Below are 12,700 nucleotides of genomic sequence, written 5' to 3'. Positions count from 1 at the left end.
TTATACTCTCAGCTTCAGCAAAATGAACCACTTGTCCCAAGAAGGAGGCTGCCTGAAGAACCCTGGGTGAGTTGTAAGAATATGCATATTTATTTGTTGAAACTCTGTTTAATTCCAAGGTGTATGATGTGCGTGTAAGAAAGCAAAGGTACCTGTCCTACAAGAACACTTAAAATACGTTGTGTAGTCCTCTGAAGCGTCACCATGACAGCTGATGTTCAAAGGGAAGGCCACACACCTTGCATAAAGAGAGAAATCGCTGCTACTTTTTTTTCAGCATTGTAGGGTTTAACTCGCCGCTGTCTCGGCTGCAGACCTTAGACTGTGGAAGTAGGATTAGCGGCACGCCCTCCAGAAAGGGAAGGTGAGCTGAAAGCTGTTGGAGAGAAGGTGGAAGAGCCAAGCCCAGGGCAGCACGGCGTCCTGGCTGGGCAGAGGGAAGCCGGTGGCCCTGGGAGGGCCGTGGGCTGGAAGCGGCATCTGCTCGCGCTGCGCCGGTCACGGGCTGGAAACGCGCAGGCCTGCCTCCCGCTCTAGCATCATGGTCTGAAGGGAGGCGAGGAGTGAGGGTAATTAGATGATCTTGGTCCCAGAACGAGCCATTTGGGCTTTCTAAGACCTGCTAAAATAAGCAGCAAGTGCTTCCAGGCCATAGTTCTTGTTGGAGGCAGGAGAAGTCTCTCTGCTGCTGGGTCTCTGGGTTCATTCTTGCAGGCATCTCGGAGCTGCTGTTCTCGGCGTAGCCTGCCCGTGTCCTCCAGTTTGTAAAACGAAATCTCATGCCATCCTGTAGCTGTCAGGTAAGAAGGAAAAACGACTCCTCTGCTGCAGACGTTTTTTAGGTGGTACATTTCGTGTTGGTAGTAAGGGTTAAACATTGAGGGCAACAGGTATAGGCAGACTTAGGTATGTGATATGTGCGACTGTTTTGCAAGGTGCTATAAATGTTGGCTCCCTGTAATCTGATACCAGGGTAGGACAGGCTAACTTAATGAAGGAAAATAGACAGCAATGTAAAAGAACTGGAAATTCAAGTCTAGCTGACTAATACCAGCCTGCTCCAGAGCCTTTCGACTGTTCATATTGCTGACAGCTGACAGCAAATGAGGCAAACAACAGAAACATTGCCTAATCTGTTCTGTGTTCGTACAGATTCTTTAAAGACACTGCAAAGGTAAGAACCTTTACGTTTCTCAACCTGGCAGAGTTGCTGAATGCAGCCTTGAATGTACACATCGTCGACAGGAGTGAAGTACCAAACTGAGGCTTGAAGTCTGTGTGTGTTTGGGAAAGGGGAGACTTCAGCAAGTTCTGTGTGGCTTAGTTTGTGCCCCTTTCTAGTTGGTGCACATCAATTAAATCAAATTCAGATTTCTGAAACTGCTGAAATGCTCAAACATAGAAGTGCAAATCACACAGTATTTTTATGGCTAGAACAGAGTAATTTTGAACTTATTTAAATGTTTTGTTTGTTGTGCTTGACAGTCCAGTTGGAAAAGTTTAAAAATAAATTAATTGCAAAAGGAAAGCCGCAGAATGCTAAAAATTTGTGTTGCAGAAGTTGTAACCAGGATTTTTACTGAGCTTGGTCCTGTAGCATCTTCTGCAGAATGCTGAAAAAGTCCTGTGGGAGTTTAACTCCCTGATCTAGAATTACCGACGCTTGGCTGGAAAAGGTTGCCTGGAATAAGAAACTTTTGACTTGAACCTGATCTCCGCTGGCCTTTTTTTTTTTTTTCATTTTCCCCCTTTAATGTATATATTTTGTGTATATTTACATTCCAGTTTAAAAAAGAAAAATGTCTACGTCGTTGGCCAGCAGATTTTTCTTTGGTAAACTTAACTTTTACCTGCAGGTGATTTAAAAACAATGACTGTGTTACTAATTTGTGGGTAAAGTAATTTTTAGAGAATGGTTGACAGTTTTATATCAGTATTGGGTACAGACTGGCAACTGGTAATTTGTGAAGTTTGGCACCTAGCCAAAGCAATTACATTTAGTTTCCCCTGATCTTTCTTCCTCCCACTGCCACCGCTTCATTCTCTTGTGTGTATGCGTTAATCAAAAGAGCAAAACCTCTCAGGGTCAAGCAGTTCTGCCTCCCGCCACCCTCTTTTGCAAGTTTCCTCATATCCTGTTGTAGCTGTCTTGGAGCTCAGACCTTCAGCTGTCTCTGTACTGAGACCCTTTCCCTTTGAAACCAGTGAGATTTGACTTACCTGCAGCTCTCTTGTTATAGTTGCTTACAGGATTGTGGTCTTAATGCTCCTTAAAAGGTGCTATTAAATGCCAGAAACTACTTGAGGGTGCCTTTTAAAACATTTATTCTGTGTCACTGGAATAATTAATTTGGTTTACAGAAATTTCTGAACTGGATTTGGGATTTTATCAATTTACAGTTTTCTTGGTATCTTTTTTAACCAGCTTTTGGGAATTTTGTGCAATATAAAAAATAGTAAGATATCTTTGATACTGACGTTATTTATTAATGCTGGTAATTTCGTTATCTTACGACAACACATAAACCCAATCCTGGCTCTGCAAATTTACTATTGCATAAAATAGTGTATACTGAGTATTGTAGGAGAGGAAGTAACAAAAGATCTTTTGTTTTCCTTTCTCTCCATAATTAGTATCACTTACCTCTTGATGAGCTAGACTGTGCGGATGCTTGCAGTGTCATATCAAACTTGTAGTCAATCTATTCTGGTTTTGGAGTGTTTAATATATCACTATTTTTCTGGTGGAGAATACATGAGTCCAGAAGTAAGCAGTTACAAAGAAAAAAATTACAGCAAAATCCTACCTGTGGAGATGTGTGGTTGCAATCTGCATTACTGGAGGTTTGTCTTGTGTTATGACAGGTCTTTTCCATTCTGTTTAAAAAGAAATCCTTATGTAATGAGGCTGATTTGGTCTAATTACATCGAGCTGTTTCTAAAACATTTTATAATTTTCCTAAGCTTTTGACTTCTGTCATGTCTGTAGCAAGGAGTTTGAGCAAGTACAACTAGGCTGATGAATTTTTAATTGCTTTCCTTTCATCTTTTCAAAACTAGTTGCTTCTCAACTTAATTGAATGTCTCCTTGTTCTCATTTTATCAACTGGGAATTGTGAACACCTGATTTTTTTCCTTCTCTTTACCAGTAGTGATGAATTAACTACGAAGGCAGAATCAAAGGGCAGATGAAGTTAGTAATTCCCAAGAGTTTTGGACAAGCAAACCACGCTCCCCACCCAGCCCCTGTGTTTACTGGAGGTTAGCATGCATGTGTACCACCATGCAGTAGCAAGAAGAGAAGCAGGTCTTTGCTACTACTGTTTTAAGCTGCTCCTTGGATCCATATTATATTGCTAAACAAGGCCACGCTTTCGGAAATGTTCTTCATAACAAAACCTGATGGTTGTTAGGATAAGAGACCTTTAGGTAGCCCCTCACGGAGAAGTTCTTAGAAAGACTGGCAGTCACGCTGTCGGTCGCCAGGAAGCTCTATGTGTCGGTGTGTTTGTGGCCGATGTTTTTCAGGTGGTGAAGGCCTGACTTGCACGTAGACTTCCCCGCTTTTTGACAGTAACTGTGCACAGATGTTATCTTTGCAAGACCGAGAGGTTAGTGCTGCTGTGTTCCCCAGGCTGGTAGACCGACTGCTGAGTTCTCGCAAGCTTGGCAGACTGTGCGAGCTCCCTATGCGCTGCCTGGGGGACACTGTCCTTTTTAGGGGGGAGGCAGTAAATCTCGTTTGTTTGGCCTTCAGTGGAAGAGGGTATGATCAAGCTAAATACTCTCCCAGCAGTACTGAGGTGGTGATGAGCAATAGCGGGTGGAGGTGACTGAACTGGAAGCAGAGAAGGAGCACTTCTGCATACCCCATTGTTGTATAGGGATGTGGGAGGTTGTGGGCTTTTTGCTTCTTCGGTAGCCAAAACAACTGCACCAAAAGTAAAAAGTCAAGTAAGTAGAAGGGCACGCATTTCATATATTTATTTTGGCGTATACATATGTGTGTGTATGTGCACATACACAAAAATTAGGATAAAGTGCATTTATGTAATTGCAACTGGTACTTGTATGCATGCATCCGCACAGGCATGTAGAGTAGGTGCTATGCAGTGAAGCAACATTACGTGGCTTTTATCTAACTGTAGTTGAAGTAATGCAGCTTATCTGTGAGCTGAGGCTTTAGTAAGCTGAGGCTTTAGTGACCCAAATTCAATCTGAAAAGTTTCAAAGCCCCATGGATAGCCAAGGCTGCTAGGTCATATAACCGCTTCAGAAAATTTACCCTTATCTTCTCTTTTATGTGTCTAATGTGCCAAGAAGTGCAATTTGGGCAGCTGCAAACTGGTGTTTGAATCCACTAAGCGGTTTTGATCGGGGAGGGGGGCAGGCGGGGAGGGAGGGAGGTCCAATTTCTGACACGATTTGGGGAGGAAGGGAGGGCTGGCGTTGTGATGTCCCACCTCCCTAACCTTTTCTTACACCATGCACCCAACCTACAGAAACGCAAGATTCAGTTACTTACTTCTCAGGGGAATGGGGAATCAGAGGAGAGGATTTGGACCCTTGCTTTCCCCTGGAGCGCCCTTCCTCCCTTGCTTAGGGCAAGTTACAGCTAACTGTTCCTGTTGAGTTGGCTCTACTTTGCAAGAACAAACACTTTGCGGAGAGGTGACTAAAACCCAGCATGTCCTTTTTCTTGCCTGATCAGATAGGGAGGCTTGCTCTTTATCTTAGCAGATGTTCAGATACTTTATTCAGAGCTCGAGAGCTTCAGTAGTAGAGTTGGGGAGAGCTTGCCTTGCCTCAATATCTCTTAGCTTGCTGCTTAGGACTGGCCTTTCGGTGGTAGTCTGATCTTCTGTTGCTGCAGCATAAATCAATTATTTACAGTGCTCTATGTCTACGCACCTACACTGATTTGGGGCTACCTTTACACGTTGAGCATGCTGGCAGGAGAGGATACAGATGAAAGAAAGCCTCAACCACACTGTCATTTTCTTCAGATTTCCCAGCAGCGCTCTGCTGCGTTGCTGGGTTTCTGTACAACAGCTGTGTTATATAAATGTGCTAAATAAAAGGGACTTAAAAAGTATCGGGGAACATGGGAGATAGGAAGAGGAAGGTTTTCAAGGGTGGGGGAGTCTGTAAACAGTGCTGGAGCCGTTATTGTTAATAGTCTGGAAAAGAATCTTGCCTCATATTAAATATTCGGGTTAAAAGACATAGTTGCCAAAAAAAAAAAAAAAAAGAAAAGATGAAAATGTGATTTTATTTTTTTGGGGATGCCAAAGAAGAGCTTGTTGCTTGCATTTGTGCTTTCTGCTCTCTTTGGAGTAAACGTGCTTTTATGTGAGTTTAAGGGAAGGGGTAGTTCATTGTACTTCTTTTGTATTGACTGAATTGCGTGCCGATTCCTTTTTTTTTTTTTTTATGCTTGTTTATATTTAACAGATGAACCCTCTTACTCTCTGTCCTCCTTGCTGTATATGTACTGAGAGCCCAGAGCCTGTGGTGACAAAGGCTGGTTTCCAGCCTGGCTGCAAAACAGGGATTTATTGATACCGATGATTTCTTTGTCCTTAACGAAAGCTCAGCAAAGGTCACTCTGTTGACTTTTGTTATGTCAGCTGCTTTTTGCAGTTTCCCCTAGGCAGCGTGGATGCTTTCAGAAGATTTCAGACTGTTCCTTACGCTGTTTCTTTCCTTCCTCGGTGATATACCCTTACCATGTTGTTTTCCTATCTCCTTTAATTTGTGTGAGTGGTTGAAATACTGAGCCTTCAGAAACTTCTTGTGCCAAGTAACATATATTACCTTGTTCTTCTTGCTCGTCATTTTGCCAACTACAGATGCCCCGGGTCTAAGGACGTGGTTCAAAGCCCCCGTTCTGTGCAATTTCTTCATATTACTCAATAGGAATAATCAATCCATGAAGAATGCCACAGTAGACTCTATTGTCAGCATTTATGCTTAGTGTGGACCATAAAGATCATCATGGGTTTGGGATTTCTATGATATGACAACTGTGATACCATTCAGCTTTTCCCCCCTTTTTAAGAAAACCAGACTCTACAATGTATTACTTGCACAGTATCTTAAAAAGACACAGCTCTGCAGAGGGTGGACTGGCTCTGGCTTGATCCATCCTTAACCTCCACTGGTAGAAAGGAGTTAGAAACTTGAGTGAAATGGTGCAATTACCATCCATGTGTTTGTCTGACCTCACCCAGGATGGTTTTCAGTCCTTCAGTCCAAAATTTCCAGGTGATGTCTTTATGCTTCCCTTTCCTCTCATGCACTCTCCTCTTCCTCCCTCATCCAAGGTGATGTTGAGAATGCAGCTTTGCATTTCTGTTCAGTCACAACTTTGACACTTCTAGGCTAGAGCTAATGCTGCAGTCTTAGAAAATCAATGGGAAATTTCAATCGCAAGTCATTTGTCGCCATGCTAAATGAGTTGAGCTGTTTCAGCAGTAGCTTGGGATTCAGATCTGCATTTGAATCTGAAAGCAGCTAAGCTGGTTCTTAATTTTAAATGTACGAATGATCTTACTAATTTCACAAAAAAAGGCAGTGCAGGATGATTACAGTCATCTTTAGTAACCCTAAATGGGACTGGATCCAGTAGCTTGCTGGAGGTATCTGTCAGCTCAGCTGGGGTGCTCTCAGTACCAAGACTTGAGCCTTCCAAGTTTTATAGCTGGGCTTCTTCAGCAAATTTTTGGGTTTGTGCCTGGCACTTTGATGCCTGCTCCACCTGCTCCACTGTGCTGCTGCTGTGTTATTTCAGTGTTCTGCATTACAGTGCTTGAATGCTAAGGCAGTAGGGGCTACACTGGCTCATATTGTCCGGAGTTGAAGGAGAAATTGTGGATTTGTTACTTCCGAGTTGAAGCCTAGTTGCACTATTGCAACTTCACCGTTGGGATCAAAAACGTTGGTTCTGGAGGTATTTCTTAGGAGCTTTATTAAATTGGCTAAATAGGGCTATATACCGTGAAGAGCAGTGGGGAAAAAAGTTGTGATGTCTAGCTGGAAGGAGTCCTCCAATGCATCTTCTGGGATACCAGAGTAGCAGTGTACTAAGGGTTAAATTGGCTGAATGTGCTTTTTGACAGGCTGATTGAGGAGGTTGTTTCTAAATGTTGAAATCAGCAGAGGAGGGGAATTTCCAGAGGGATTGAAATAATTTATTTGTATGTTCAGTTTCAAGTATTAAGCAAAATTAAGATATTTATTTATATTGCTGTGTCTTAATATTGCTTTTCATAATAGGTTTCTACAACAATTAGTAAAAATAAAAGTTATTCTGTAGTTCTGAAAATTTGATGTAAATTTTATGCTAATATATACTGGGTTCCCTTTCTCCCAGGACTATTTGTATGTAGTCAAGCTTATTGTGCATGTGAATACAATTTATGCATTTTATGCTGTTTGCAAATAACTTATTTTCTAATCACAGATGTATGTAAAATCAGGCAGGGGGATAAGTGGCATTATATAGCAAAAACAATAGTCATGTTTGTGTTAGCCTATAGACAGCAGGATCCTGTGATACTTGGAATAATGAAAGCACAGTTTATAAAAATAGATGTGGAGGAAAATATAGCTGGTTTAGAATTGTGCTGACTTCTGTGAAAAGCTGCTCTTGTTTTCTATATGCCAGAGAAAGTGACATGGGTTAAAGGAAAGTACTTTTGCATTATTTTGCCATGCTGTTATTGCCCAGTAGATCATTTGCTATTACCATGTACCGCTAAAGAAGTAATGAAAATTTTCCTGTAAATAATAATAGGGTGCCTGACCTTTATAAGGTTAGATGTAAAGGCTCACTAAAGCCTGTTGACTTACTTGTCTTTGACTTTGGTCATAATGTTATGGTTACATGTTTCTTTTCTTGTAGGAAGAAGGTATGATTTGACTTTATTTATAGATTTCTTGGAGGTTTTGGGGAGAGGGTGTAAGGGGGAAGGACCAGTCTGCTATATAGTCTTATATCACTGTGTCACCCTGGTGCTGAATTGGTAAAACAGCTTTTGAATGTCTGTTCCTGCAACGGTATCAGATGATTAGGAACTTCATGCTACCATAAAGTGTGACTATTCTAAGTAGTGTTTGTGTGGATCCCTTTGGGATCAAATGCATTACGCTGCTGCAGTCTCTTAAATGATATTAAATCGTGATGATTAGTTTTGCATTGAGGGTTTTGTTGGGGGGGGGGTTTAAATAAAAAGTAAGGAAAGATTTCTTTATGGCTTTTAGTAAGTTTGCTGCCACAGCTTTTGGATCTTAGGCATGTAGTGTGCATCTTGGTATCGTAGTGTCTACTGTAAAATATAAATATTGTACAGAATAATGAATGACCTGGCACTAATGGAAGAATATGCCAGTTCCCAATGCATGCAGGGAACTTGTAAGTCTTACGGTGCCTGTACCTCCAATTTTCCTTATACTTCATGAGTTTACTAGGTAGCCTGAGTCTCCAACACTTCATTTATCCTGATTTTACATTGATGCTGTTATTTGTTACTGACCTTAGAAAGTTACTGGACCTTAAGAACTTGTACTCTGTTCATACATGTGGCTTCAATTAGTGTAACGGAGATGATTGTAAGTCCTTGCTGTATTCCGGCTCTGGTTCTCCCTGGACAATTAACTTAACCCCCGTTATAAAATAAGTCTCAATTTGGAAGCTGAGGCGGTTCTCGTATTCACCCAGTAATCCTTTGGAGTGAAGTTACTCTTCACTGATTAGAGGGAATAACTTAAAATACTATTATTTCATCTTATTGGAGAGTTACAATTTATTTCTAGGCAGTAACCAAAATAGAAGCTGTACTTAAATAAATTTCCATATCTGTCCTCTCTTCTGAAAGATCTGGTATGTACCTATTGACATAGATTGACCCACTTCAATCACTGTCTGTAGGAAATATTAAACTGTACATTATATGACTATGTACTTTATTTTCACGCTGGCATACAGGATGGTAGGAGTCTGGGATGGGACACGTTGATCTTAGTCCCGCTGTGCTGGCATGTGTATGTAACTTCTTAATTGTATTCTTACCTTCTAAAAGGCGGGGCCAAATAATTACGTTTAGGGAAGCTACCCAGGATTATGTGGTTGCATGTAATCCTTTCAGTGCTATAGCTCTGCTGAAGTACAGGGAAAGCCTTGTTAACTATTCAGGTCATCCTGCAAAATGGCAAGGGCTGAGGTTGAAGAGTCATGGTTCCAAAGCACATCCTTCTCTGTTCATGCATGTAGCTCTCATTAATGCAAATACCGTCTAGTCAAGGTTGTGGCTGCTCTTATGAGCCCTTTAACAGCTAATTAAAGCACGCTTTGGAAGTTGGGGAGGTTCTCCTGTTTGCATAATCTTGGGTTTCCTGATTTCTTAGAAGGGTAGGATCCAGTGACATAAATACTTGAATGCTCTGCCATCACTACTTAGGAATTTGGGAATACCACAATCTATATGGGAAAAACAGCTGTTACATTTCCTAGAGTGAGGGAGTATGACCCTGTGACATGATCCTCCCTAATTAAATTGCATGGTATTGGGGAGAGGAAGATGCCCTTCATTTTTTCTGAGTTTCAGCCTACTGCAAAAACAAGGTGAAGTTAAACCTCCTGTACGAAGGCAGATGTTAATCCTCGCCAATGGCACTGAAATTGCCCAGAGGCTTTCCTGGGGGTCTCAGTCTAGATGGGTACACGTTAGACCTCTGCCCCTTATACTTCTGTCACAGCAGCCCATAATCAATGGCAGTTTAAAGGATTTTGATCAAAATGCTAGGCACCAAACATTTCTCTTCCTTAAAAACATATGGATTTAAATTCCTAGGCGTCAACTTCCTTAGGTTCCTAATTTTAGACACCTGTTTCTGTTATTGTTTTGAAATGGTAGATTTTTTTATTAATGTATTGGTCACCTCAGTAATATAAAAAGATTACATTTTGTGCTCGCCTTTTTCATCAGAAGTGACATAGCACACCTCTTTGTAAGCTCATGTTAACCATCTTTACCTTTGGTGCTGATGAGTAAATGAAAACGTGGGAGCTGTAGGCATGCATCCCTCCAGTGAAGCTGTTTACATTCCATAGTTTGGGATATAATTTTTTTTCTTTGCTATTGTATCGTGCAGTTTTTTTGCCTGTTCTAATTTGCCATGACGTGGTCAGTGCTGTTTCCTTCCGGCTGCTTGCGAGCCTGTGGTAGAGATAAGGATACGTTTACAGTGCATTTTTAACAAGAAGCTGAAGATCTGCTTCGTGTAGGAACTCGAGGACTCTCTGGATTGTACAAAGAATTTATTTACTGGTTTCATCTGTTTGACACTGTGGGAATCAAGATCTAGAGCATTTTACTTGCAAAATAACGACTTTGCTAAATTTGAACTGTGTGTGAAGAAGAAAGGTGATATACTTGAGATATCCTACAGCTGAGTAGGTCAGTCTGGGTTTTCTGTTTTTACTTTGAATATACCTTAAAGATAAGAGTTACTAATGAATGTGAAAACTGCATATATGAATCAAATGAAAAGATGGATTTTCTTTTTGCTAACTTTTGTAACCTTTTCTTAGTCTCGTGCTTTTTAATATGAAACACTTTGAAACTGATGTCTTACTTCCTGAAACAGTTTTCTTTCTAAGGGAATGAAAATTTGCAGGTATTAACCAGTAAAAGTAATACTTCTGAAGATACAAAGGTGTCTGACTTCCTTGGAGTTAGATACAACTGTTACAGTTAGGAGCAAGCTTTATTGTGACTGCTGCTATTTGAAATAGCTGAAGCAATCATTTCTTAATTACAAATTTTTTATTTTTTCCCTCCACAGTGATAAAGGCTATTGAGGTGGGAAGAACAACTCAAGAAAGGATTTCCCTTGGTTTGTTTCTCTTTGAGAAGAGAAGAGCGCAGGAACACTGATGATCTAAGAAATACGAACACTGATACTTGATTCATTTCATGATCCTGCCCTTCTGCCCAGCTGGACCTCGGTGACGCTCTCTGTTCTTTCATATTCAAGAACACTTTTCTTCTTATGTGGAGCTGAGACCTGGGAATGCGTTATTATGGCAGCAGTTGTACAGCAGAATGAGCTTGTGTTTGAATTTGCCAGCAACGTCATGGAGGATGAGCAGCAGGTATGGGATTGTGTGAGAAACCATATTTGTGCAAGTTGGTGCTAGGAATATTATGAAAACATGAGGAAAAAATGTGTAAAACACAAAAAAGCAAACATTGAGGTCATTATTGTTGCAGCAGATCTTTGTGCTGTTTCAAAAGCTTCCTGTTGCTTCCTGTAACTTGCATGGGCAGAACAGAAATCGGTTGAAATGTTACAATTTCTGCAGTATTGCAGAGACATCCTCCTCTGAAAATGTTTTTCCTGTGTCGCTGATTTGTGCCAGTAGAATCCATCCATTTGTGATGTAGAATTCCCCAAATTCTGGTATTTGAGAATAGTTTTAACTTTCCTAGTGTGCTAGGATAACATTCTGAATAAAAGTAATGGTCACACTACGGATGACTAGAAGGAGCAGTAGGTACCTGCTCACTGCTTTATACGGATTGGTTTCTAAATTGTGTTACTGTATGCTGGCTATACAGAAATAAGCTTCAAAGTAATTCAGATTGGTTTCTTTCACTCTGCAGGGAAAATATGTCTGTTGTTATCTGAGGAGGCTCTCAGTTAGGTGTTGATTATCTAAACCACATCCTGTGAGTCCTGAGGCTTCAGTGAAGGATTTCTATTGTAAAAATCAGGCAGCTTCTCTGTAGGTGGTGTTTTAATAGTAGGGTTTTGCATTTATTAACGAGAAATTAGGTGTCTGGGTACTGTGGAGAGACAGTTTTTAAAGGGCTGAGAAGTGCCACGACAAACTTCCTCTTTTTGTGAATGTGAAAAGCATTTATCCTCCTCTCTTTCAAAAATACTTTTGGCTTTATAATCTTGTCTCTGGGTTTTCTGTATGGCCTAATATCTGGCTGGGTCAGTGGCCTGTTTCTGCTGTCAGAGTCATGCGATCATTTCAATGAACTGAGTGTTGTCTGTCTAAAGTGCTAACTCAGTTTTGGGTGGAACTGGTAATGTAACTTCCTTCCCTGTATTTTTCCAGAGCTTGTGGTAGCCTGGGGATTTAGATATGGGAATTGCACAAACAGAGTTGAAAACGAGCCTTATTTATTACCTCTGTTTGTTGTTTGTCGCTGGCTTTACTTTACAAGCCAATGGGAGAGGGGAGAATTAAGATGGGGAGGGCTACTTCAGTGTGGTTTCTGGAAGAGGTAGTGCAAGCAAACGTGGGTTTGTTCAGTTAGCTATGCGTTCTGTCTCTTGCAATTTCTTCAGATGCTCACCTGAAAAACTTTAAAAATACACTCAACAGGGCAGTAAAACCTCCCTAAACAGAGCTTGCTTCAGCTCCAGAACAAACTCAACCTTGGCGTTTATCTCATAACCCCAATAAATCCTACTCCAGATGAAGCCTAAGGGAAGACGGCATCCCGTAGCATACCCTAAAGGTGATGAAATCAAAGATGCAAAAGGCCAAAGAGGGAGAGTGCATAGCAGAAGGTCCATCGCTGCAAATAGTCAGATGCAAGCTCCTCTTAAATCACTGGGTTGACTCGGCTCAGATGTCAGAGATGCAGGTAGCCAGCTAGCTGGCTGCACAAAGGTAGAT

At 41.1% G+C, this 12,700-nt stretch overlaps 1 protein-coding gene across 2 annotated transcripts in view; it reads left to right on the top strand.

Annotated features, from left to right (window-relative positions):
* ELF1 (E74 like ETS transcription factor 1) overlaps window positions 1-12,700 on the top strand; it is a 92,524-nt gene that overhangs the window by 41,375 nt on the left and 38,449 nt on the right. Inside the window, exons 1-2 of one of the 2 annotated variants that reach the window (XM_041128655.1) lie at window positions 9,716-10,460; window positions 10,849-11,158. In XM_041128655.1, the coding sequence (XP_040984589.1) occupies window positions 11,087-11,158 (72 nt within the window). In that variant the 5' untranslated portion in view covers window positions 9,716-10,460; window positions 10,849-11,086. Of the gene's footprint in view, window positions 1-9,715; window positions 10,461-10,848; window positions 11,159-12,700 lie in introns of those variants that run through there. The other variant, XM_041128654.1, reaches the window with a different exon arrangement.

Source organism: Aquila chrysaetos, chromosome 14 (genome assembly GCF_900496995.4).
Source record: "Aquila chrysaetos chrysaetos chromosome 14, bAquChr1.4, whole genome shotgun sequence".
NCBI lineage: Eukaryota > Metazoa > Chordata > Aves > Accipitriformes > Accipitridae > Aquila > Aquila chrysaetos.
This window is presented reverse-complemented; position numbering and strand designations above follow the sequence as displayed.